The sequence below is a fragment of the Trichophyton rubrum genome (genome assembly GCF_000151425.1).
Source record: "Trichophyton rubrum CBS 118892 genomic scaffold supercont2.9, whole genome shotgun sequence".
NCBI classification, from domain to species: domain Eukaryota; kingdom Fungi; phylum Ascomycota; class Eurotiomycetes; order Onygenales; family Arthrodermataceae; genus Trichophyton; species Trichophyton rubrum.
The window spans coordinates 504,980-529,700 of record NW_003456420.1 but is presented as its reverse complement, the minus strand read 5'-3'; the positions used below and the strand labels follow the sequence as shown (position 1 = coordinate 529,700).

The 24,721-nt window shown below is 47.5% G+C and overlaps 6 protein-coding genes across 7 annotated transcripts; 1 reads left to right on the top strand and 5 right to left on the bottom strand.

The window, feature by feature from the left end:
- Nucleotides 1-159: 159 nt before the first annotated feature.
- Nucleotides 160-13,693, bottom strand: TERG_07180 (uncharacterized protein). The gene is made up of 6 exons (XM_047748722.1): nucleotides 13,085-13,693; nucleotides 9,120-13,002; nucleotides 5,258-9,052; nucleotides 5,123-5,203; nucleotides 949-5,061; nucleotides 160-887 (listed from the first exon to the last, which is right to left on the bottom strand). The coding sequence occupies exons 1-6, from the start codon at nucleotides 13,130-13,132 to the stop codon at nucleotides 793-795; spliced, it is 12,015 nt and encodes a 4,004-aa protein (XP_047604710.1). The 5' UTR covers nucleotides 13,133-13,693; the 3' UTR covers nucleotides 160-792.
- Nucleotides 13,694-13,741: 48 nt separating this feature from the next.
- Nucleotides 13,742-16,569, bottom strand: TERG_12525 (uncharacterized protein; the record flags this gene model as incomplete). Its single annotated transcript, XM_047751470.1, has 1 exon — nucleotides 13,742-16,569. A coding segment is annotated over one exon (1,993 nt), but the record flags the coding sequence as incomplete, so codon positions are not given.
- Nucleotides 16,570-16,918: 349 nt separating this feature from the next.
- On the bottom strand, nucleotides 16,919-18,916 carry TERG_12524 (uncharacterized protein). The gene has a single exon (XM_047751469.1). The coding sequence runs from the start codon at nucleotides 17,603-17,605 to the stop codon at nucleotides 17,279-17,281; it is 327 nt and encodes a 108-aa protein (XP_047607166.1). The 5' UTR covers nucleotides 17,606-18,916; the 3' UTR covers nucleotides 16,919-17,278.
- Nucleotides 18,917-18,977: 61 nt separating this feature from the next.
- Nucleotides 18,978-20,574, top strand: TERG_07178 (uncharacterized protein; the record flags this gene model as incomplete). The annotated part of the gene is made up of 3 exons (XM_047748721.1): nucleotides 18,978-19,473; nucleotides 19,606-19,825; nucleotides 20,151-20,574. Exons 1-3 carry the CDS (start codon nucleotides 19,434-19,436, stop codon nucleotides 20,572-20,574), a joined length of 684 nt encoding a protein of 227 aa, XP_047604709.1. The 5' UTR covers nucleotides 18,978-19,433.
- A 311-nt stretch (nucleotides 20,575-20,885) lies between these two features.
- On the bottom strand, nucleotides 20,886-22,657 carry TERG_07177 (uncharacterized protein; the record flags this gene model as incomplete). Of its 2 annotated transcripts, XM_003232281.2 has the most annotated exons (3): nucleotides 20,886-21,753; nucleotides 21,818-22,266; nucleotides 22,366-22,657. In XM_003232281.2, the coding sequence occupies 3 exons, from the start codon at nucleotides 22,655-22,657 to the stop codon at nucleotides 21,523-21,525; spliced, it is 972 nt and encodes a 323-aa protein (XP_003232329.1). In that variant the 3' UTR covers nucleotides 20,886-21,522. The 2 variants fall into 2 exon arrangements, with proteins under 2 accessions (XP_003232329.1, XP_047607165.1); XM_047750342.1 differs by having other exon boundaries at nucleotides 20,886-22,266.
- A 249-nt stretch (nucleotides 22,658-22,906) lies between these two features.
- On the bottom strand, nucleotides 22,907-24,407 carry TERG_07176 (mitochondrial 54S ribosomal protein YmL24/YmL14). The gene has a single exon (XM_003232280.2). The coding sequence runs from the start codon at nucleotides 23,850-23,852 to the stop codon at nucleotides 23,154-23,156; it is 699 nt and encodes a 232-aa protein (XP_003232328.1). The 5' UTR covers nucleotides 23,853-24,407; the 3' UTR covers nucleotides 22,907-23,153.
- Between the last annotated feature and the right edge of the window lie 314 nt (nucleotides 24,408-24,721).

Below are 24,721 nucleotides of genomic sequence, written 5' to 3'. Positions count from 1 at the left end.
CATTATCAGTGGAAGTCAAGCTGTAGAGTATGAAGGGACCCAGGTGGCCGTCTGTCTGTTGTTTGGCTCTCGTATCAACGCAGAAAGCACATCATAGCATGTTTGCTTTCTCATCCGCCGTGTCGGCTTCTCATCAAACCCGAAACTTCGACGTTTGCTGAAGGCTTTTTCGAAGTTTTATCTTTGCCAGGAAAAGCCTCGAGACGCTAGTCCTAAATAGGAAAGTGGCAGATCGCTTATCGATATAAAAATAGTCACGTGGAGCTGACTTATGTAATCTTGACGAGCAATGACTCGCCATAGGCGATGACGGGTAGATAGATAGATCAAACCGTAAGAACGAGCTTCAGACACGAGAAGAATTCAAGTAAGAAATGTATTTTTTAGTGGGAACCTTAGAGTGGAGCTGATCTGCACTTCAGCTACTCAGGGAGCCCAGTATTATCAAACCTATCTAATGGGGAAAGGGAATGTAGGGGCACAATAAAACACAGTTGGCGGAAAATCAGGGGGAAAGGGGACGACAGAAAACCACCAGACGAGAGCCGGTCGGCCTTCGTTTGAGAGAGAGCATTGTCAAAACATTCTGAAATATACATGGGAATCTTTGGGGAAATGAAACCCTGAGCCAGAGCACGCCGTCCTGATGCCTAATGCTAGAGCTCACATGCGATGTATCAAGGGCAGTCAAGCTATGGGAAGTGGAAGGGATATGGTACGAGAAACAGAGTCATAAAGCTGATAAACAGAAGATTGGGATGAGGAGGGGTATGAGTTTAGCCACTGCAGCTCTTAAGCGAACCCGAAGTATTCACTGCCAGCAGTCATAGCTGTGTATAGGCATTTGCGTAACGACTCATAGCTGTCATACTCGGGTAGATCGAGCTCTGCAAAATGATGAGTTAGCATGTCGAACAGCGGTAATATGTACTGAAAATGATAACTTACGGTTAAAGCAGGTGTGCGAGCTTGGAAGTCTGTCTTTGCTACCGTAGTCACGATGGATATTGAATTTGCTGAATCCATTCATTCCCTCAAGCTCTCTAAATCCGTTCAAGGGTACCTTGCTTGTACCAGTGACAAACTGAAGAAGTTTGGCTCGCTCTTCTTTGTCAAATGACCGAACGGCGCGCCAGAACCACTGAATCTGCGGGGAAGATGCGGAATAATTGTGGTACTCAGTGTTGTTCTTCCAATCATTGACATCGATCTCAGGTAACCCAGAAATGAGAAGTTCCAGTTCCTGTTCGTTGAAGATTGAGATAAGGTCTGCTGGTATAATATCGTGGAAACCACGGAGGAAGTGGTCCAGCTGCTCCTTCACAGATCCTGTCAATCGGTGTTCAACAACGTGTTGAACGTATTCTTCCTTGTTTTCCTGGGTGACTGGGATATTTCGACCGTTCTCCACTAAGTCAATGACCCGGGTTTCACCAAAATCTTCAACCTCAACAGAGAAATTCTCAGTAAGAATATCGGTAATGTCGTTTTCTAGCATCCACAACAGTGACTTGTAATAGTCGAGGTCAAGAGTCTCCATGTCTTTAATGGAGACTGACTTTCCTAGGATTCTCTTGTACACTGCTCTACTGAAGTGACAATCAAGAACCCTACCTTCATACAATGCTTTGCCAATGATGCGTCCGATAAATTTGAAGAACATCAGGTGCTCCTGATTGACGCCACTAAGGCGGTTGGGGTGGAATGTTGTGCGATCAGATGCGACTGGAATGAACAAAGCATAGTCGGGGTTGAACATTCCTCGGGCAAGGACCTGGAACCATTCCCTGCTTACGCCACCAGCATCAACACCTTCTTCGCCGTGGAATCGGATACTAAGTTTGCCGTATTTCATTTCGTCTGCGGTCTTGAAATATAGAGACTTGAAGGAGTCAAGGAACACCTGGTCACGGCGGACAGAGAGCTGTAGTGGAGGGTGGGGATGGCGAGCCTCGGTTCCGCGGGAATGGAGCTTGCGGTTGAAGTAGTTACGTTTGTTGTCGAACTCCAAAACCTTTGGATTCTTGACCAGTAGCGAGAATGTACCGCTCATAAGTCGAGGATTTTGCCGCACAAGCTCGTTGAGAATCTTGCGGTGATCCTCCGTAAAGTTGAAGAACAAACCCTCCATACCAGACTCGGGGGGTGGGCTTGACACGGAAAACTCGCGGCCTTGCTTGGGGAAAAGGGGAATATCCTTCAGTGTGGTATTCTTACAGACAACCATGAGTGACTCGATCAATGGGAGAAGGGTCGTCGCGACATTCAGCATCGATTCTTTGCGTTGAACAGCGTGGAGGCAATCACTAAGTTTCGTCCACAGGGGCCCAAAAGTAACGCTCTCATAAAGCGCCTTCAGGGTGTTTGCTTTCTCAGAGGCCTCCGCTTCAGATATTTTCTCCTTGTCCCGACTGGGATCAAATAGATAATCGAGTGCCGTCAAAACCCGTAGCAGCTTAGCTTGGTCGGAACTTGCTGGCGAGAATTTCGCCAGAGCCATGCCCTGCACATCAGTACCAGACTCCGCATTGGTAATATGAGGTATAAGTTCCTCCAAGTCGACCAATATTGATTTGCTCAAAGTTTGTGCTTGACCAACCAACTCCTTCCCAATGATTTCTTTTGCGCCCGGGATTGAAGACAAGTTATTGATGGTAGAAAGCGTTTCTCTAAATGTCCTACCATTGCACTCGCGGGCGGAGAGAATATGAACCACAAGTCGTAAATTGTACTCTGGGACCACGGGAGGGTCAATTGTTCGTACTTTCTTCTTTCTTTCTTCCTTGGAAGATTTGTCTCCCTCGGTATTTCCATCTTCACCTTGCTCTCGTTGGCCGGCAGTATCTGAAGTCGTCCCGGCAGTTGGCTCCGCCATAGCAGTATCTGGTGGGTTGCCTGGCTGGGTCGCACCTGCATCCTGTGGCTGGGTAACGGTGTCAGGTTTTGTTTCAGTCTCTTTAATGTCGGAATCTTCTTGCTTGTCTGATTCTCTTCGGAGTAGTATCGTCAGAGGATGGGTAATACTGCTAAGTAATCCGGATAGCTGTTCCATGCAGTTAGGACTGTCCAAGATTGCCTTCCGGTCGAGAAGGGACAAGAGAGAATTCAGTGCAAATTTATTTGCCTTGTTTTCCTTTGCCTTCCCTTTGCGTAGGGCCTTCATTTTGAGGGCCGAAATGGCTTCATGCTCGGTGAGGAAAAACCATGGGATATGCGGGTTGTACTGAGTTAGAAACGAAAGAGCACCTAAGCATTGTTGAATGACAATCAATGGAGTCACATCATGGTTGGCGCCGGGGACAGGAAGCGACAAAGCCCGTTTGAGGGATTGGGGAGTTCGCTGAGAGGTTGGCGTTTTGGCGTGCAATGACAAATGAGCGAAGCTTCGCTCCACCGCCGAAATATCAGCGCTTCCGTCTTGGAGGATCAGCAGAATGAGGCTGATCACTTCTGATCTATTCTGACGGTTCTGGCAAACATTATGTAGGATATCATTTAGATGATGTCTGGCATTCGGTTGTAGTGGCATAAACATCAGTCGAAGTAGAGTGGCTACACCAGCTTTATCGACGACCTGCACAATCTGCCGGCGTTGAGGCTTCTTAGGCTCCTGGGTTTGACGAGCCGGGGGAGGCGGGTCAAGGACCGGGTCACCAAACCGAGGAAGTCTGCGGCCGGTCAACGCCCGAGCTTCCGTCACAAATTCCGGGCCTAGCGAAGCCAATATATCATCAGGTTGATCAGCCAACACAGTTTGTCGTAATGATGGCTCAAGGGTTGCTATGAAACTGGCAGGATCCATATCTTCGGCATGAGGACCTCCATTCGCTGCTGCTTGCCGACGAGCTGCTTCCCGCTCTCGACGACGGCGATCGGCTGCTTCCTGCTGTAGGAGTTCCTCTCGGATTTCTGCCGGCAAGGCTTCTAAAAATTCGGGGTTGATCTCGCTTGGTTCTTCGCCGGCGACGGCTGCTTGAGAACGTTGTTCTGCAAGTTGTTGCAAGATTACTTCCTCGCGCATTTCTTCTGGCAGTGCCTCGAGGTATTCCGGATCGATTTCCATGCCAGTAATATCAAGTTGGCGGCCGCGTATTATCGTGTGAACTCTTTGAACTGGCTCTGACGGGCCTGCTTCAGGGGGTGCAGCTTCAGTAGAGGGCTGCTCCGCAGCGCCAGCCGTAGGCTGCACGTCTTCCATTGGCTCAGCATCACCCGTTTGAGCATTTTCCTCTGCACGACGTTCTTCCTCCAATTTTCTAGCTTCTTCCTCTTCTTCCTTCCGTTTTTTCTCCTTTTCAGCCTCTTCTCGAACAATGCGTTCTTGTTTCTCCCGCTCAAGCTTTTCTTCGTCTAAACGCTTTCGCTCCTCTTCCAATTTCTTTTGTCGTTGCTTGTCTTCCTCGATAGCCGGAGGAATTAAAAGTTTGAGAATTGACTGCACGATTCGCTGTGCCCTTTCCATATAGAGGTTGTTGAAATGAAGTCGAGCTTCTTCCTGCCAACGATTCAAGGTCGAGCCGGTTGGGAAGGCAACAGCCTGGCCTGGATCATCACGAGAACGTGGAGCGACCGCTGGAGCTCTTCCTAATCCAAGAAGGTCCTGGAGACGGCCGGGGAGAACGGATCCACGCTCTACATGAAGGTGGAATCCGTCAGGTCGGGGTATGATGCCAAACTCTGGTCCTCCTTGGCCAATTGCTTGCATAATTGCATTCATGAATGTAACAGGGCTATCGATTGACAAAAGCCTACCATGGCTATTTGGGTCCATTGCAGTTACCCAGTCACTAAATGCTTCCGCATTTGGCCCTCGTCTTTGCGCCGGCTGTTCATGTGGGCGATCATAACGGCGTAGAAGCGGGTTAACACCATCATCATTTCTCGGCTGTGCAACTTGAGTCCGGTGTGTTCGATAGTCTGGTACTGGTATGATCCCCTGTCGACTCGCCATCTGACCCGGGAAGAAATTCCAGGACGAAATATTCCGTGAAGGAACGCGGTTCTGCGTCAAAACTGGCTCATCCCAGCTCCACGGCGAGTTGGAAAGGTCCCCATCATCATCTAAAGTATGCTTTTGTCAGTCCTCAAAGCAAGGCAGTAACTGAGTAGTATGGCCACTTACGGTCATATTCATGATATATTGCTTGCTCGTCGTCAAACTCATCAACTTCTTCTTCCAGTTCGTCAACTTCTTCATCATCGTCTGGTGAAAAGTTAGCTAAGGATGCGAGTTAAACATTGCATGACTGCACCATACCTTCTTCCTCATTCAAGTCATCCTCTACAAAATCTTCTCCAAGGTCCCTCATATCCATTCCATGGTCGATTTCATGATCCAGGCGCTCAACAGAGGCGCCCGTCTCTTCCAAGACTCTCAGGAGATTTTCTATGTGAGGCGGACCGGGACGGTTGTGTTCTCCTTGTCCCATGCCACCCCCTAATTCAATCTCAAGCTGGTTCATCATGGCTAACTCATCGTCTGCCTCTTCGGAACCCTCATCGCTTTCCCATTCATCCTCTCCATCTTGGAGACTGTTATTGTCATTATCACCAGTAATTTCACCAGCAACAATTCGTTCGTCCAGATGTTCATCACCATCGTCCTCGTCCTCGTCCTCGTCATCATCCTCATCATCATCTTCATCATCATCGTCCACATCATCCTCATCCTCGGAGTCTCCGTCGATTAAGACTTCGATATCCATCGGAGTATCGCCTGGTAATCCTTCGATTGGACCCCGCTCATCCATCTCCTCCTCATCTTCGTCACTGACTACTTCTCCATCGTGCTCTGGCATGTCTTCTTCATACTCCATCTCTTCATCATACTCATCGTCGTACATTTCCTCGTCCTCTTCATCCTCGTCACTGGAAGTCTCTTCCTCATGTGGTTCAAACATGCCTAGGGTAGAGTGACGGAAGAGATCGGGCGTTTCTTCCCTTGACGACGAGAACTCAGATACCGAACTTGCTGACGATATTTCGTCCGAATCACTTTGATTCGGTTTCGCTTCAATCGAGCCGCTTTCGCTTAAAAGTACGGCAGTCTGTGATAGCTTATTAAGAGGTCGTAAGATATATTTCACGACGCGCTTGGATGATGGGAAGTTTAAGTCAATGTCAGCAATAGACGCAGTGAAGGCATTGACAAAGTTCTTCTCAAACATTGTCTTAGCGATCTGGCGAGTAGCTGATGAAGTTCGTGGTGTGCCATCTGGGGAAGAACCACCACTGAGCATTTTATCGAAAAGGTCTGCCATGCACATGAGGCGAGCGTACTTGGAGTCAAGAGGCTCCCGAGAAGCACTAGCATCTTTGTAGGACTTCAGGGCATGTTCCAGGACGAATTTTCGGACAAATATCAAGTCGGACTCAACTTCTTCTTCTTGCGAAGGAACAGGTCTCCGTCCTCCATATTCAATTGTCTTTGTACATAGAGCGATGATAACCTTCATTGCCCATCCTGAGGTATTAACCCGCTTTTTGAATGGAATGGATTCGTCATGTTCCATGGTTCCAATCGGAATAAGCCCGTGAAGTAGATAGTTCAAAATACCGGATCGTGGCTTTGATGGGGTTGTTGCTAGGGGATCTGCCTTGCGAGAAAAGTTGATGAACTCCACCTTGGTACGGTTATAAGATGACAGGAGTTCCGTCAAGCAATGGAGGAGGAAGCATCTATAGATATAGATAGGATGGTCCTCTGCCTTAAATTGGGGTTTCTCCGGCTTCTTCGAGGAAGTCTCACGGTTTGTGGCCTGAGATGAGGATGAGCTCTCTCCAGTAGCCATCTCGATATCCTCAGCTCGATTACCCGTTTTCTCAGGGGGCGGAGCAGGGACCGACTCTTTGTCGTCAACATCTCTATATGAAAGCAATTCAGAAAGAAGATAGTGGATAACGCCATCCGGATGCTCAACAATTGGCGTCTTCAACTCCTTGTGTTTCTCCTTGCTTTCTTTAGGTTCACGTTGGTCAGTCTCCTTAGCTGCTCGCGGAGACTGCCCTCCCTCGGTCTTAGCTTCCTCCTGGTTATCTGTTTCCTCTGTTGACTGAAAACTATCGTTTTTCTTCGGGTTCTTTAAAACAAGTGTTTGAGGCCGCTGGTTTGCGTCATATCTTGAGAGTTTCAACAGCTCATTTGTCACCTCAACAAAGAGTCGTGGGGCTCTTATTACCAGATGGCTATATTGGCGAACGAAATTAGTAGTATCTGTCTGGCGAGAAGGCCTGGAATCGAAGCTGGTAATGATATCATTTCTTATTATTTGACGGATTGTGTCTTCATCTTCAACGATATGTCGGAGGATGAGCATAAATGTATTTTGTAGCTTTTCGTTGGATGGATTGCTCAATTGTTTTATCATGACAAACAAGCGTTGAAGGTTCCTGCGTTCTCCGAGCCTTGTTGCGAGTACGCGTTCCCGAGTAAGCATAACGAGCACCCGGGCAACAGACAGAGCCAGTGACTCATCTTTACCGATTCGTGGTAACACTTCCAAAAGCGCATCGAAGAGCTGCGTTTTACCTTCTAGCGAAACAAGAGGCTCCCCTAACTCGGCAACATCGGAATCCTCGGGGGTATCAGCATTCGGTGGATTCCATTGTATGGCCTTAGGAGAGGCGTCTTCAGCAAGTACTTTTTCAAGAATAAGCAGAACTTGACCAATCCAGGGGCAAGACTCATCAGGAGATTTTTCTGGTGTAGGAGGCGGAATTTTGACAAATCCAAGTAAAACATAGAAATTATCTTGGAGTGGTTCGAGAGTGGATTCGTAGAACTGTGGCTCCTGTAGGAGTAAGGCAAGCAGGCTCGCATGCGCTGCAATTTTCTTTCCTCCTGTCAAGAAATTCTCGTCCATTTGAAGAGACGCTAGAAAATGCAGCAGCGTCTCTCCAATCTCTCTCCTAAAGTTGAAGGGGTTTTCAACCTTGGATGCAGAGTTAATAAGGTCAGCCAGCTCGAAGGTGACATCGTGATGGGCATTCAGAACTTCCAGGCATCGCTCTATTAAATTTGAGCGAATGATATCTCGTTCTTTGTCCAAATCATCTATTGTTACAACTTCACGCTTCTTTGGCGATCCCGCAGCATCACTGGCTTTGCTTTCCGTGCTGGTAGCAGCAGCCGAACTTTCAGCTCTAGCATTTGTAGGTGGCGATGCCTCAGAAGAGGTGTCACCCTCTGTTTCCATGGCTTCAGTAGCCTCAGCATGTATCTCAGCCAAAATTGATGCAATAGGATCAACCAAATCTTGTGCAGATTGTGCAGAAGGACCTGGGCTGGTGTTGCCATCTGTGCGGCTTCCTGAAACGTGATCGTCCTGGGAAGTGGTGCCGGGCTTTGTTACTGCAGCTTCAGCATCATAGTCTGGAATGGCACTTCTAGGCGGAGTGCGAACACCTTTTTGGGCGTGGCAGTATTCCTCAGCAGCACTGGAGGAGTTATAGCAGCGGTAGAGCGCCTCTCTGGCAAGAGATTCGTCGTAACCCTTTTCAACAAGTTGACCAAAGCGTTCAGGATGAATAGCAAATGCCTTGAGAGCCGCTGCTTGAGGTTTCGGTATATTATCTCCGCGGCGATAAGCATTATTTTCATGTTCTGCTTCAAGAACCAGGCGAAGGATCTCGATCAACGACTTGACAATGGAACTAGAGGCTGTCTCCACAAAATCTGACGTCCACATGCTTTTCACTAGAGGTAAGGCTTCCATTCGAAGCTCAACTAGGAACTGTTGAGGAAGGAAGGTATCAAATCGCTCTCTATCACGATCGTTACTGGCCATTGCTAAAGTCTGAGCAGAGTCAAGAACATATCGAGCAGAAGTCATCTCCGAAAAGAATGTCAAGATTATTTTGATTCCCCCATATGCTGATGCAAGTCTCGCTGGTCGGTCTCGAGGTGATGAAGTTTTTGAGTGCTCTAACGGGGCCAACGCTTTAACTTCTTGGAGAAATATATCAGCTATTTCTTTCATTTTCTGTATGCCATTTTGCCTCTTGAATGCGACAAGAATCATCGTCAGGCACTGAGAGTGTGTGCGCTCGGTAGCTAATATGGTTGTTAGAGGTTTCAGAGGTTTCACTAGTACACATAGTAATTGGAAGGTGAAACTTACAATCAAATATCAATCGCGAGAACGATGACAGTATCACAATAAGATAGGAAAACCGATCCTTCGTGGATACACACTCATTAGGTCCTTTGAGCTCCAACTGTTGAATTACCATAGAAGCAATTGCGCCAGCAACCACAGCTGCTTTCTGTCGTTGGTAGGTGTCCACGCGCCGTTTTGCCACAAGACCACGGCCTAGAGAGTGCAAAAATCCCGTTATGCAAGTAGGGACCGTTCCTAACAGCCAGCGAAGGGTCTTAACGTTCTTCACGTTTGCCCCTTTATCCAACTGTGTAGAGGCAGGATTGTCGACTTTAGGAGATTTCTTAGCTCGGCCGCCCAGTGCTGTCGGCGTGTCTTCAGCATGAGACTCGGCAGCAATATCACCTACTTCAGATCCTCCGTCTGCTGTAGTGACTGGTGGGGTTTCTCGACCTTCACAGCTAAATCCAGGAAGCTTAGTGACCTCATTCCATGCCTCAGGCATATTTTGCTGGAGTAGTATCTCTTCCCAAACACAAGCAGCATGCAGCCGTCCCAAACGCTCGGCAATTAAGGCATACTTATCAGCAAGATTAACCTGGTGAAATGGCAGTGGCTGCTGTGCTGGACGTGTAGGGTATATTGGCGGAGTATAGACTTCACGGAGAATATTGGTCAATGTTCCAACCGCAACAAGGTGCTTGGCATAATAAGTTCCTTTCGTCTTTAATTCTACCTCTTCAGGGCTAGACTCGAAGGCTTGAAGAGGGCTTGTCAGGGGGGAAAAGAAGCCCACTGATCCCAGATCGCTGGACCAGAATGGCTCAAGCTTATCGAGGGCGGAGAGGGTACGGTCGAGAAGGGGTGGAAGTACTAGGTGAGGTTTTGTCTCTGCCATAAGATGGAGGACTTGAGCCAGTTGGTGGTTCGCTTCATTGTTATGGAAGCTAAAGGGCAAGGACTGGAGGACAGCGAAATCGAGGACATATTCTACCCCTCCGTTTTCTATAAAATTGGCGCAAATAACCTGATTCTCGAAGAATGCACCCAAGAATTTCAGTACTGGAAAGATATAACCCGTGACAGCAAGGCCATCCGCATCAGAATCCTTGGCAGTCCACTTGCTAGTGTCTGGTTCCCCAAAGAGCTCTCGATAGCTAGTGCTGGTGCTACCTAGGTTAGGAACGGAGGCACTAGGCCAGTAATCTTCATTCTGAAAAAAATCAGAGCAGAGATCACCGATAGCAGCAGATACACCGCCAGAAATAGATTCCTTTCCATCTTGGTCCTCAACCCAGAGTTTCGCTCCTAGCCCCGATTCCCATGCCTTGTACTTGCCAAGAAGTCCGACACGGGCAACCATGCGCAGAACAGAGCTCATGACTGACGCCTTCAAAGCTGGGTGGTGTCTCACTAGTTCATCGAATGAATTTCCCAACAGTCGAAGCAAATTTGAGTCATTTTTCATACATTTCACGTGTACAGGACTTTCGAAAATATCGAAAAATCTTTCCAGTGCGTCAGATGACTGGAATAGATCAAGTCCGGTTGAATTCAAACATATTGCCCCAAATGCCAATGGTATACCGACAATAGCTTCTGTTGAGGGTAAGATTCCATCAGATCCCTTACGCTCTGGAGCCTTGGAAAGATGGTCCAGGAGATTCCTATTGTCCGATGAAGTAGATGCAGGGTTGAACAAGTTTTGGGGTTTGGCAGGTTTCTTATCCCCTTCAGCCGACTCTTCCGGAACTTCTAGCGGTTTGCACATAACGGCTTCGAGGAAGCTTTTGCTGAGTCCGGCTTCAGCTATGACGGCATAACTGGTAGGCTCATTGTGGATGAAGTGGCTCATAATGTTAATGGAGCCGCTCCATACATGCGAGCCAAAAGTCTTTGCATTTTCGATAACAAGGCGAAGTGCGCTAAGAAGAGGAGGGGAATCTATGAAGTTGCGGATCAAACGTTCAAACCCGCCGCTATTATGTTGCATTACATGGTTGACAAATTTGAACAACCATCGTATTGCCTGTTGTTGAAAATAGGGTATGGAATAATCGGTAGATGGAGTTTTAAATTCTTCAGAAATCCCTTTACACTCACCCACCATATCAAATGCGGATTTTGTCTCGGTTGCAATAAGGTCAGATATGGCATCGAAGCCCTTTGCAGCCGCTAGAGTTGCCAAAGCATCTCGAACCGAGTGGACATAGTTGTCGAGGAACTCTAAGACTCTGGGATATACTCTTCGAGCCTTTTCTGTTCGAAGATTTAACATATCCACAAACATGGGGATCAGACCAGCGGGCATCAATGTTTCCGGGGCTCTTGTTCCGGAACTTGGAAGGGTTCGAAGAAGACCAAATAGGGCATCGCGCCAGTCATCTCCCTCAATGTCATCAACTAGGGCATCTTCCGCCGCCAGTTCGGTAACGGTTTTCCGGACCAGAAACATTAAAATGCCATGGTTGACATTTAAATTCAAGGCAGCACAGACGTCCGCAGATCGCGTCTTATGCTTAGCTAGAGCATCTAAACACGTCAGGGCGAACGACTGGTTCAACGTAGATGCGCTGATATCGCCAGCAACCCCGAGATGCACGAAGTCAGACAGCTGGTAAGCTAGCTGGAGGCGTTTGGGTTCGTCGGAGTCTTGCTGGAGAATTTTCTGTTGGAATATAGCTTCCGGGTAAATATAAGCCAAATTACTGAGGGCAAGGAGTCTAATGCCGAGTAGTTGCCTTCGAGTCTCAGGAGACTTGGCGAGAGCAGCAGCTATTCGAAGTCGATTCAAGAGGTCATACGCCGACTCCTTTGGCAAGTCGCCCAGGTTTTCCTTCAAAAGTTCTTCCGTACTGGTAGATAGAACTTTAGAGTTTGGAATCTCCAATATTTTCATTCCTCTAGTACCCTCTTGTCTCATTGTTGGTGATTGAGTTGTGGGTGTTGGAGAGTCATCCACGCTTGAGGTATAGAGCAACCTTGAGCTTTGATACTCTGAAGATCTGTGATGCAATGGTGTCGGCGTCATTTGAACCTGAGCGGAGGTATGTAAAGTGCTGCCCGATGACTCTGCAGTAGCATCACGTGGATAATAAGCAAATCGCACCGTTCCCCAATCTTTCCATTCAGCAGTGCCAATCTCGGCTGCTGGGGAAATATCTGTCATCGTAATCTTGTCAGACGGCACTTTAGTCAGCGAAATCAAGTCGTTGGCATTGCATTTATCACCGGCTGCCGCACTTGGTTGAGCAGACTTGTCCTTCCCTTTTTCCAACGAAGTTCCTTCGGCAGTCTCAATGAATGAAGGTGGGCGTGGGAAAGGTGACGCCAGTTTTTGGACACGGTCCAACTCAATGTTATAATGCGCCGCCAGTAAGCTTTGATGGAAGTGGGTGCTGCTGGTAGATCGTTGGCGGAAATAGTATCGCTGTGCCAGACAGAGAGACAGCCGGAGAGTGCATTGAATTAGACTGAGCGATGTTGAGTTTAAAAAAGCATTCAAACGCTCGCTGCTGCTGAACAAGCTGCGGTTGCCACACTTCTCTAATAGGAGCCGTGAAAAGTCCAATATTGACTCTACTAGCTCTCTATCACCTTCAGGCCCTAGCCCCAGTTGGTCAAGTTTCCGTTCGCCCTCCTCATCATTAGAAACTAGGCTTGTAGAAACAGAATCTTCGATGAGAACAAGTCGACCAAAGGGCTTCGACTGAGGGCCCTCATCTAGTCCATATTTCGTGACGACAAGCGCCAATAGCTCGTCAAATCGATTCAACACACCAATCCAGTGATATAGGTCCCCCCGCGGAAACGGCCACTGGCGAGGAAATGTTGCGAGGTACGAGGGTAGTTCGGCGATAGAAATCTCAATAGCTTTCTTAGAAAACTGAGCTATAGCCGGCGACTACAGAAGGTGGGATATCATGTTAGCACCAGCACGAACCGAGGCGGGTTAGGAAGCTTAGGTGGAGAGCCGAATAACTTACAATCGTAGCCTCATGCTTAGAGCTAGCCACCTTCTCAATTCTCCCCATGATGATGGCGTGCCGTACCGGCAACCATGTGAAATAAAAAAGAAACTATCAGGTTTTTGTTGAATTCAGGCTCAGTGGATTCGGCTAATTTGGTTTCCTTTCACTTTTTCCGGTAAGAGTTTGAGGGGAATAAGCGAAACGTCGAACTCTTCGAAGTTGCAGTTCTGGTGAAGTAGCAGACTAGTTACTCGAAATACAGACTGTCTCTTATAAAGAGTGAATGGATATTGAGATGACGGTTTGATTTTGGTAGGGTTGATGATGTAGGTTGGTGGTGAGGTGGGTTGTGACGAAGTAAATTGTTTTAACACAACGGGTAACAGTTGAGGCAAAGAATAGGAAGACGAGTGCAGGTCGTCGTCCTATGGCTTTGCACACAAGCTTCCGTAATGGATACTTCGTAACTTGGGTGTGAGGGAGTCGAGATTTTTAATGTTGTTTGTTGTAGTTCTTTTGGAGTTGAGTTGCGAAGTGAGAGGGTAAAATAATCGCCATACCTATTGCATTAGATAAGCACGCGCTTCGGAGCTTTGGCCATTCCAATTTTGCTGCCCGCCCGCTCACGCGGAACGGCATTACTTTCTGCCGGTCTAATAAGCGCTCCGGCCCGCCAATGGCCCGATGTCTGGTGGTCACATACACGACGAAATACAGGGATTTCAATCATTTTTGGATAGGTAACTAATGATAAAGGATTGAATGTTAAGTCTATATCTTGAAAATAAAAGAAAAGGACTCCAGGCTTCTTATCCATCCCTTCAAAAAGTAATAAGATCCTACCATACCCCAGGAAAATCAGCATCCCAATCTTTCATCGTCATAATCGTCATAAGGTAGTATTCTAGTTCTTAGCCGTTTGCTCCCCTTTGATTGGCGGCAGACTTCCATCCCATTGTACCTTCATTGAGACTGGGAATGGCGAATAACAGCTTTGGTCCTCAGGCATATATAGCGTTAGGCCAGCTGGTCCAGGGGCTGTCTTGAGATGACCTTGCGGTCCTGGTGTACGTCGGAGGGCTTCTAATTGGCAGAAGACCTTCAACATTGAGGTAAGAGCAAGATTACACATCTCGGCACCAAGACATGTATGAGGGCCATATCCAAAGTGAATATAAGATCCTAGACTTCGAGTGAGGTCGACTTTGGTGGGGTTTGGGAAAACTGTCGGGTCCATGGACGCAGTAACCTTATCAAAAAAAAATCCCTCGCATCAGATGCCTCACGTTCCAGTATAACCATCACGCAGATTAATCCATAAGGACTTACCAAATTACATGCAACCCGTTGACTGGGTTTCAATAGTATATTCATGTCACCGTCTTGGACTTCGGTCGTCACTGCAACGTCGCGATAGAGAGCAACGACAGATTTCATCCTACACCCTTCTAAAACACTTACAGAATCGTTAGTTTACGAAATAGGATAAAGTCCACCAGTTAACTTACTATCGAAGAAGGATATCATCGGCCTCTGGAGTATCGAGTTTTGATAGCCTCCGAATCTCTGGCAGATGCACAGTGCCTTCTTTAGAAAGGTAGTAATCCAGGCACTGCGAAGAAAGCTGCCCTTGATTCGCAACCATACCGCCAGCGGTAGGCAAGAGATGCGACCAGACAATATCCTGAGGTGGAAGACCTGTATCCAGCAACCGCTGGATCATATGTATACCATAGTCAGCGAGGATATTGTCATGTCTATCAATTCGATCAATCAGAGGTGCCAGGAACCCGGTTCTCTTGATTAGCTCAACGTTTGTCATCACAAGTCGACCCAGAGTCTGAGATTTTTCCCGCGCTGCCTCATGAATAGCAAAACTTTTCGCCGGGTCAGTGTCACAGAATATGCATATGAAAACAAGTGCCATGATGTCATAGAGTTCCTTTTCAGTATAAACGCCTCGTGGGTTCTCCTCGGTCTTCAAGGGCAGAGAGAACACTGCAGCGCAGAAATGAACATGTGCCATGTTTATAACATCACGGACAATATCTACTTGGTTGATAGTGCCACCTAACTTGTATGCCTTGCTGTGGAGAAGTTTTAGCGTAGTATCCTTATAGAAAGCCCTAACTTCTTCACGCCAACGATCAATATAGAGGGCGTCATGCAGTATCCTTCTGGATACTGAATTGGCCGGACGATCCCCTGAAAGCATGAAGTCTTTACCGAATGGACGCCCATCTCGCTTCATCAAGTATTCGATGGTTTCACCCCAGGTAACTTTAAAATCCCTCTTATTTCGAAGGATAGCTCGGCAAGCAGAGTGAGAATTGATCATAACAGGCGGGCTCATCCTTCCGGGCTTGTCCCAGGAGTATTTCTGAGCAATTCTCAAGTCAGAGAGGATTTTCGAATTTTCCCAGGGGGTAACGAATGGGAAATGAGCGTAGACGGAATTGCGTTTGAAATGATGAGGGAAAGCTCTGAAGATAAGTTTGTGGAACACATGTCCCTTATTGACCTTGAGGTCATAGTTGCATTCGTTCAAGCCCCAGTTGGTAAGGGCCTTAGGGGTATAATCAGTAGTGTAAAAGCGGTCTCCACGAACGAGTGCAACTGCATCCGAGAGAATAGCGCGAGAGATTGTGAAATTGGGGCATAGCCCGCTTCCCGGAATCATCACTTCTTTTACCTCCTCGACAACGACACCAGGGTAAAGTTCAACATTATCAGGATGATCGTAAAGATGCCTCAGCTGGTCAGCAATATATGGGTCCGAGTTGATATCTTCGAATGTCTCGTGCGGTTTGAGATGGAAATGTTTCCTAAATTCATTGAGGGTTGCTAAGTTCCACGATCTTGCTTGCATAATTCCCAGAATCTCAACAGGCCGTAGGAGTTTTGGTACGCCCTTGGCACCAAAAGCCCCAGCGCAGTCCTCGATTCCCTCAGTCAGCATCTGAACAAGTTCATCGTCGTTAAACAGGCCGTCAGGTCCGCGTTTAAGGTATCCTAACCCCCGTTTTTGAGGGTCATCCGGGAGATTCGCGCTAAATTTTCCCAGATTTCGAAGAAACTCTTCTGTGGGAATAGTTTCAGGGTTTCTCCCGGGAAATATCTTGCGAAATATATTTTCTGACCATTTGACATCACGCTCTGAAATACAAGCATGCCATCTGTAGATGAGATTGAATTCCACGGAAACCTGGTTTCCTGTTGCAGAGGCGATTGGGGAGCCTAAGAAGGGCTTTGCATTCTCTGCTCGCGGATCAAGACTCCAATCGCTATCGATACGGTTGATATTAAGGATTGTTCGCACATAGTCCTTTAGGATGCAGTTGATATATAGTCCACAGGTGGTCAGACGACCGGTCTGAAAAAGATCGTTGTCGTATTTGGCAAATGCCTTCGCATCTCCATCCTGGGGCTTGGAAAACCTGCCTCCTTCATTGATGGCAGCCAGGTTGCGGACCACGTGGTTGTGAAAACGGTTGAACATGACAAGTAAAAGCCCAGAGCCAGGGGGGAGCCCATGTACCCTCCTTTCGGCAAAGCTGTCAGGCTTCAACTTCCCGTCTTTAAAGGTTCTTACACTGTCTTGCTCTGCCTGATTTGATCCATATAAAGGAGATAAATCAAGATATGACGATGTTTTAGAAATGGTGGGGTTCCGTGGATCAGTTTTGAATAAGTCTTTGGATGGTATTAGAAACATCTAGAACGTGATGTATACAGCGCGGGGAGACCTACCATGAATGATGATTGAAGCGAGATAGAATAATATGCTGGAGATCTGGCTAGGGTGGGGTTCAAATCTCTCCCGGGCCATGAGTGAGTCAAAAAGAGCCCCCGGGTCTGGAAGGTTGACTGGTTGTACAGATTTTGGCTGAACAGTCTTTGCATAGCTCGACCCAGCAGCCCCGACACCTGGGCGGAATATGTTCTATACCACGAGTTAATAATCAAATAACTCAAATATTGAAATGTCTGGGATATTCTTACATTGTAAGATCCGTCCGCAGTTCGATACATGTATTCAAGGCCAACTAGTCTATCAAGTGCGTTAGTACTTTAGAGTGTAGATGTGTCTTGAAACACAACCTTACGTGAGTGGGGGGTGCTGTAAATCATTCCATAGTTGAGAGAGCAAGTCTTCTGTTAACGCGCTGCCATTCTTAGATGTGCTAGGTAGGGATGCTGCCAGCTGTTTCATTTATTCATCAGCACAATAAGTTCCCTAATCAAGCTATATAAGACACATCGTACCTGGATAATCCTCTCCATGATATAACGTTTATCATCAATTAGTTGGCCAGTCGCGGCTAGCTTAGCAACTTCTGCGAGTGTCCCTGCATCCCCTAGCTTCATGTGGGCAAGGTCATCCAAAATACCGGTTGTATGTGTCGTTGGAAGATAGGTACCATCCCCGGACGCAACAGGTAATGGGCGCAACGAAGCACTGATAGCTCTACTAACATCCGAAACGCCCTTTTCAATCTCCTCTTGGAGAGTCAGGGGTTCACCAACGTCGCCCATGGCGGCCTGTGTATGATAAGGATGAGCACTCCCTAGATAAATACCTAGGAGAAATAGGAGCAAGTAGTTATTGAGGTCGACGAGCGAAGGGCTCTGAGGCCAGGTCTCAGCGAAAATAGGTTGAGAAAGCCAGAAGAATAATAATAGTAATAGCAATAATAATAACAATAAACGGATATCAAGGTCTAGAGAATGCGGGTATTAAGATAGAGGAACGGTGAATATGAGAAAGCATCCTAGTCACATTGTTATATTTTCCAGACCTCCATCACTATCGGCAATAATAACTCGAAATCTGGCGCAAAAGCAGATGAAGACGTGTCTGGAAGGAAGATCCCGTGGACTTGAACCCAGGAAAGAGCAAGTGACGGTTAGTTCATAATCAAACCCCCATCGTTCTTGTTGGTGGTGGGAAGCTAGGTGCTATTTCTCTGCTGCAAAAGGTAAGAAAGAGTAAGAGGGAGAGGTTTCTAGAGTTATTGCTTTTGGATGCGCGACTTGCTGGGCTGGCAAATGCATTTCCAACCCTTGGTTCGGCTTCTGGTGCAAGCATCAAGCTACAATAAATCTGACAATACAGATGACTAGCGAAAGTGTTTGTAAAACACGGCTAAAAAAGCAAAAATCTAAGTAATGGAGAACCAAGAGAAAAAGCGTTCACAAGCACAAGCTTTGATGGGTTAGCGTTTCTGTATCAGATAGGTCCGGGAATGCTTTGGATTCTATCCTGTGTCATTTTATTGGTGCGCTGAAAGACCTTGTATGCAAGACTGCCATCCATGTAGCCAAGCTGGGAACGGACTTGTTTCTGAGGAGGTTGTAGTATACGGTCCATGAGTGGTGGGTAAGCAGGCAGCGTGTTTGAGCTTTTACCTGCTTGGGAGAGAGCACAAATACAAAAGCCTAGTTAGCATTGATGTACGCAACTTGGACTGCAAACGAGGGGCCATCATGATACATTTCAGGCCCGGCTTTATCACTCTCTGTGCAAACAATTACCCCTGCAGCGCAGCAGGCTTCTTTGAGTTCACGAGCATCCAAGCACGCGTCCATAAAATATCACTCTGGTCCTTGTACTCGGAATCTCTGGTACGTCCAAAGAACAAACGATATTGTTGAAAAATGGACGAGATGGTTGGGGAGCGCTGGATCTCCTGTGCAGTTAGTTAACGAGCAGGCCAATCATGGAGGTAGATTGGTAACGAGACAGCTGCAGGACAGAGCGTGACCTTCGCTTTGATAGAAAATGACCAGCAACTATGATCCCGCAGAGCCCTGTCCACGCAGCACACTATGGCTCCTGAAAAAGAAACGAAGAAAAAAAGCGAGTCAGTGAGAAAGCAAAACGAAAAGATGAAGACGGAGAGCTGAAAGATGAAGATGACGTCGAAGTTGAGGTTGGCTGTTTGCCTAAACGGGACAAGATGCAGGTCGCGATGCTTATGTCATGCTTACTTAAGAAACCGTATTTAGACCATGCAGGCGTCGTTTGTATATGCAGAGCGGCATTGCGCAGAAGAAGAAAACAGCCTGAAAAACGGCTATGTAATGTAGTAAACATCAGCTTAGATTTTCACCCCTCAATGAAGCGATTTAACCAAAGCTCAAGAATCCTTTTTACGCAAAGTAGCCTGACGTAGTCATGAATCAAGGGTGACCCAGATGAGCACGTGATGATTGATCTTACATAATCACTAACCTCCAAAGCTCCTGCATCCTTTTTGCAACTTCACGATCAACAGCAAATGCGATGAAACCTTGAAATATTTTCCAACTCCCCACACCCAGCGCAATACCTACTAGTAAACGGTGATTGGTACCTGGAGACATGGCAAGCCAAGGGATCTTGCTAGAGGTCAAGCCGAGAGGTAAGCAATGCTCGCAGCCAATGCTTCCATTCCCCCCTCATCGTGGCCAATGTCCAGCATCCAGCATATTCTACTATTTACATTTCAAGGTACAAGCTCACTAATCCATCTTGTTTTACTCCCTTTAATTAGGCAAGCCCATACCCAAACTTCCTGGAACAATATCAATTGGTCCTGAGGATAGCCTTGCCGCGCTTTATTCCACGATTTCTAGGCGAGCCGGTTTCCCGGTTACCCGGCTTAGAATCACCAAGGGCAGCGATGGTAGTCTCCTGAAAAACGACACCCGTGTTACAGTGTCGAGCACTGGAGTCAGAAATCAGAGTGTCATCTATGTTAAAGATTTGGGTCCGTTGGCTGCCCTCCATATCCTCACATCTTTGTGTAAAGGTACCAGTGCTAATACCAGGTAAAAACAAACAGGACCTCAAATAGGATGGCGTACAGTCTTCATTATCGAATACTTAGGACCCCTCATCATTCACCCACTGGTTCTCTATGGCCTACGACCTTACATATACCGAAGTCCTAAGCCACTACCTCCTATATCTGACCTGCAGGCCTTGACCTGCACCTTGCTGACACTCCACTTCATTGATTAAAGTATGGAGCTAATGAAAAAACAGTTGAATAATCTAAATTACCAAAAGATCATATTATTATGAACATACCTATAGTTACTGGCTCCTTGGCGGTGTAAATCTCGCATACTGGGTATTCTCGCCTTCGTCGCCAACAGCCACTGACCACCCTAACCCAGCTAATAAATATGAAGGCCTGGCACTCTTCCTCATAGGTCAGCTGTCCAACCTCTCGACCCATCTCACATTGAGAAGCCTCAGGAAACCAGGTAGCACAGAGCGCGTGATACCTACTGGCTTTGGCTTCGATTGGGTGACGTGTCCAAACTACCTCTTCGAAGTGATGGCCTGGGTCGGGGTGTACCTTGTTAGCGGGCTAAACTGGAGTGTCCTACTCTTCCTAGTGGTGGGCGCCGGCACCATGATGAAGTGGGCTAGCCAAAAGGAGAAGCGATACCGTCGTGAATTCGGGGACAAGTACAAGAAAAAGCGCTTTGTTATGCTGCCCGGTCTCTGGTAATCTAGGTGCGCTAGCCTAGCCGGTACTTTCTTCCTTGCTTCCCCTTGTGAATCCTACTGGAGGATGGTCATTCCCGGCAAGCACCTGCCATCACTGCTACATCTGTATGGAGGTGCACAATATGTAGTTCGGGATGCACAACTTCCGGCGTTTGTGAAACCCGAAGCCTCCGCTGCATTCACCATTATCATGCCACAAGACTATCAAGGGCGTTATCTTAGCCTTACTCCTTACTTGATCATAATTGCATATCTTAGGACCTAGTCTAGTTGCATAGGACCCAAAAAAAAAAAAAAACCTCGCTATTTTTAGTTTAAGAGTTCAATCTGATTCCAAGCTCCGATTGACCGGGCCGAACCGTCCCCATCACCCCGTCAGTAACATCCTGTTTAAATACCCCTACCTAACAATACCCCTACCTAACAATACCCCAGCCTGGTTCACGACTGCTGGGTTGATCTAGTGACAGGAGATCGACTAGGTGATGATAACTTGTGGTAATGAAATCGAGATCTGCTAGAGTGGATCGATCAGTGCTGGCAAACTTGGATACTAGTCCCTACATTCTGTGGCTAGGGCTTTAGACTAGAGGCTTAGAGGGTTATTCCCCATCAGCTAGAAGTTACGAAAGGTATCCAAATTTACCAGCACATAACAAAGGAAAACAAGGATATAACAAGAAAGCATAAGAGACGTCTATCTCATCCAAGGCTACCAGCCTGCGGGCGAACCCCTGAGCATAACCATACTGTTACATCAAAGCAAAAAGAAAAACGGGGAAAGATGACGTAGTTATATGATAAAAGCCGATCCGACACGGTAAAAATTAGAAATGAAAAGGGTGATGAAGGGGGAAAAAGAGGAACAACGTGTTAAATCAAGGAAGATACGCTCATAAATGCAGGTTACCACAGCTGCCTTACCCCCCTAAGTGTTCCATTTTAGATATTAAACTTGGGCATAAGCCTTCGACCATTTATTCCAGTAAGGCTCCATTTCTTTCTCACAGTTTCGTGAAGGCGTCGTCTCGCATCCGCCCAGACGAACAATGAAATCACCCTCTGTGTATAGCCCATTTGAACCGGGCTTCGGAGCTTCATGAGAATAGGCGTTGATAATTTTCTGGGGAATAAGAGCTAGTCTGGCTAGAATGGTCGGATGCCATTGTACAATATGATCCTGGGAGGCAAGTTAGCTATACCTCTCAGAGCACCAGAACCCTTCAAATGGACATGTTACTTACCAGAGCATGGTTTTCCGCCTTTGCAAAGTTATAGCTCCTGTACAGCGGATCAAACCAGGCGTCTAGGAAATAATTCGCCCACTCGCCTCTCCTGATGATAAAGCTCCCTGGACAGAGGTTCTCTGCATCCTGCGTGATAATCAGGTCAACGTCGTTTCCAGACAGATGAGTGAAGGTCTTGATGACACTATCTGGTGGCACAACTGGGGTGTCTTTAATCATGAGGGATTCCAGCTTTGATTTTTCCAGCACGTGTGATGTGAGCGAGATGGTTGGGTCCATGATGACGGAATGGGGGGAGAGATGAAAGAAGTATGTGCTGCCGGGATATTTGGTCATGGCATGTCGCATGGCCGGAACGAGGGCCCAGCTCCGAGGCACCACTGCGCCTGAGGGGAGGTTCATAACAGGAACATAGTCTGCGGTGCTAGCAAAGAAGTTGACGTATCCTAGTAGAGATTGCGCGTCAGCTCAACCAACATCCTCCGGGCTGATATAACAATAAAACGAAATGGCCCAGGCCATCCGGTGCAGGTGACATGACATACCATGGCGCTTCGCGTAATCCTCCCTATTCTGTTTTATTCGCTGTATATACGTGTTGCTAAAGAAATCCGTGTCAAGAACAGTGACGATAACGACAGGAGGTCCATTCGCAACAGGGGTATCGGCCGAAGACGAGCCGGAGGAGAAAAGGTGGAAGATGAGGAAAAGAGCCGAGATGACAATGCAGCCTATAACGGCAAATGACTTCAACTGTCGCCGTCGAATGACTGTAGGGGACGATCGAGAGTAGATAGGAGGACGAGACGTCTTTCGTGGCGGCAACGCAAATTGCATCTTTTACAGCTGAGAGCGATTCTCCCAGCGCTATCAGTGCCGGAAGACCAACGATATAAATCCTCCGATTCTGTTTCAGCGTTTCATAGCCGGCCCGGTGCGTAAGAAGCAGAAAGCTGTTGAAAATAAAAAAAAAAAAAAAAAAAACACCCTCCTGGCCTTGTTGTTAACCTCCAGTAAACACTTTGGATATCAACTTTGAAAGGGCTGAACCTCTTGGAAGATGCGGCTCGGGGAGAGGTTAATCCGGGGTACTTTGGGGGTCGGGTTCATCCAGCGCTGAGACATTATACCTTAGTTTAAAGGACAGATCATGCGGTATGACCTGTCTGTAACTAATTGTCGTATAGATAGATTGATAGAACATCTTGTGTTATACAGGTTCTTTTGAAAGTGAGGCTCTAATATACAAGCAATGGAAAGTAGTAAACAACCAGGACCCAAACCAACGCTCCGCAAGCAAAACCCATTGAACATATTTGATGCGAGTTCACATCTAGGCCGGGTTCGTCCTGAGCCCAGGAGCATTCGTCTCTCCCATCGACGCAGCAGTCAACGGTGTAGCCGCCTGGTGGGCCTCCTGCTGCCGTCTCAAATCGTGCTCGGTAGCGGCCTCGATTTTCTCGCTCTCCGAGTGTCGTGCCAGAAATTGTTCAAACGTCTCTGGCTCCTGTAGACCCAGCTGCTGTCTCTCCAGCGCAAATTTCTCCTTCATTGCCAGCGAGGTCATCACCCTCCACCGTAGTTTCCAGCCAAACATGCCCAATTCCTTTATTCTAGCGGGTTTGTCGCCGAGTAGGTATTCGTCCAACCCTCCCACTTTATTGATCGTTCTCAAAACGCCATGAGTGACTTTGAGCTCTATCTCCTCATCCAAGGCCTTGCTGTAGATTTTCTCTTTTCGCACATTGGGCTTCCAAATTCTTCGTGTCTTGCCCTTGTTCCGCCCCTTGGAGATCTTGTTTCCGAATATTATAGTAGCGCCGCCGTAGAGCCCGCTGTCCGCCTGCTTGAAGGTGCGTCTAGGACCATAAGGGTATGGGGGGATTTCAGCAGGAAGAGTCGCCGCCCGCTGTATCGGCAGGGTCGTAGAGAAAGATCGGGTTGCTTGTAGGGAAATGTTGCTGAAGGAAGCTGTGAGAAGAGAAACGCGAGGGAGCTGTCTGGCGGAGCAAACCGCTGCGTGGAGAGCCATGTTGAGTTATAGCAGTAGCATCGCAAGCTCTACACCGAGTTCGAAAAGTCGCCTTCGTCTCCGGGCTCGTCTGTCCAGCCGTGCAATGTCTTCCTGTTCTTCTTGTGCTTGTCGTTGCTGCATCCTTTCTTTCGTTCGCTTTTTTTCTTCCAGCGACTCCCGGCTTATTCTCTTTTAGGCTTAGCGCCAGAGCTAATCGCATCTTCAACTCCAAAAAAGAAAAAAGCAGCTCTTCCAGGCGCAAAACAACGAAGAGAAAACCACGCCTTCTGTCTCTGCTCTGATAAAGACGAGCTGTTCTTCTTACGTTTGTTGTGTATACGCTCGGGAGATAGAGGTACGGACGCTTTGGACCGTGCTGGTTTTGCCAAAATCAGTCTTTTTCCACAGCCATGGTGAACATTAGCGAGGTGAAGGGGAGCTCGCGCGAGAACAGGACCGCCGCGCATACTCATATCAAAGGGCTTGGTTTGCGTCCTGATGGCACCGCTGAGGTCTCCGGAAATGGATTCGTTGGCCAGGTCCCTGCTAGAGAGGTATGAGTCTCCACCTTTGGCTATGCGGGATAAGAGCTTGCTCGCTAACATTCATGTCGCTTCTAGGCATGCGGCGTGATTGTCGATTTAATCAAGAGCAAGAAGATGGCTGGCAGGGCCGTGCTACTCGCTGGAGGACCGGGAACTGGAAAGACAGCTTTGGCGCTCGCTGTCTCGCAGGAATTGGGGACAAAGGTCCCTTTCTGCCCGATCGTTGCCAGTGAGATTTTCTCGGCAGAGGTAAAGAAGACAGAAGCGTTGATGGAGAACTTTCGTCGTGCAATCGGTACGTCCCACAATGTAGTGGTTACGATGATAAGGCTACTAACGCCT

What these genes read in the sequence shown, in the direction of transcription:
- TERG_07180 (XM_047748722.1), bottom strand. Translation starts at nt 13,132, where the DNA reads ATGGGGAGAATTGAGAAGGTGGCTAGCTCTAAGCATGAGGCTACGATT. An exon ending in CTAAGCATGAGGCTACGATT is followed by an intron (nt 13,003 to 13,084) that starts GTAAGTTATTCG and finishes CACCTTCTGTAG; the next exon opens with TCGCCGGCTATAGCTCAGTT. An exon ending in TGACTTGAATGAGGAAGAAG is followed by an intron (nt 5,204 to 5,257) that starts GTATGGTGCAGT and finishes ACTTTTCACCAG; the next exon opens with ACGATGATGAAGAAGTTGAC.
- TERG_12524 (XM_047751469.1), bottom strand. Translation starts at nt 17,605, where the DNA reads ATGGGCGACGTTGGTGAACCCCTGACTCTCCAAGAGGAGATTGAAAAG.
- TERG_07176 (XM_003232280.2), bottom strand. Translation starts at nt 23,852, where the DNA reads ATGGCTCTCCACGCAGCGGTTTGCTCCGCCAGACAGCTCCCTCGCGTT.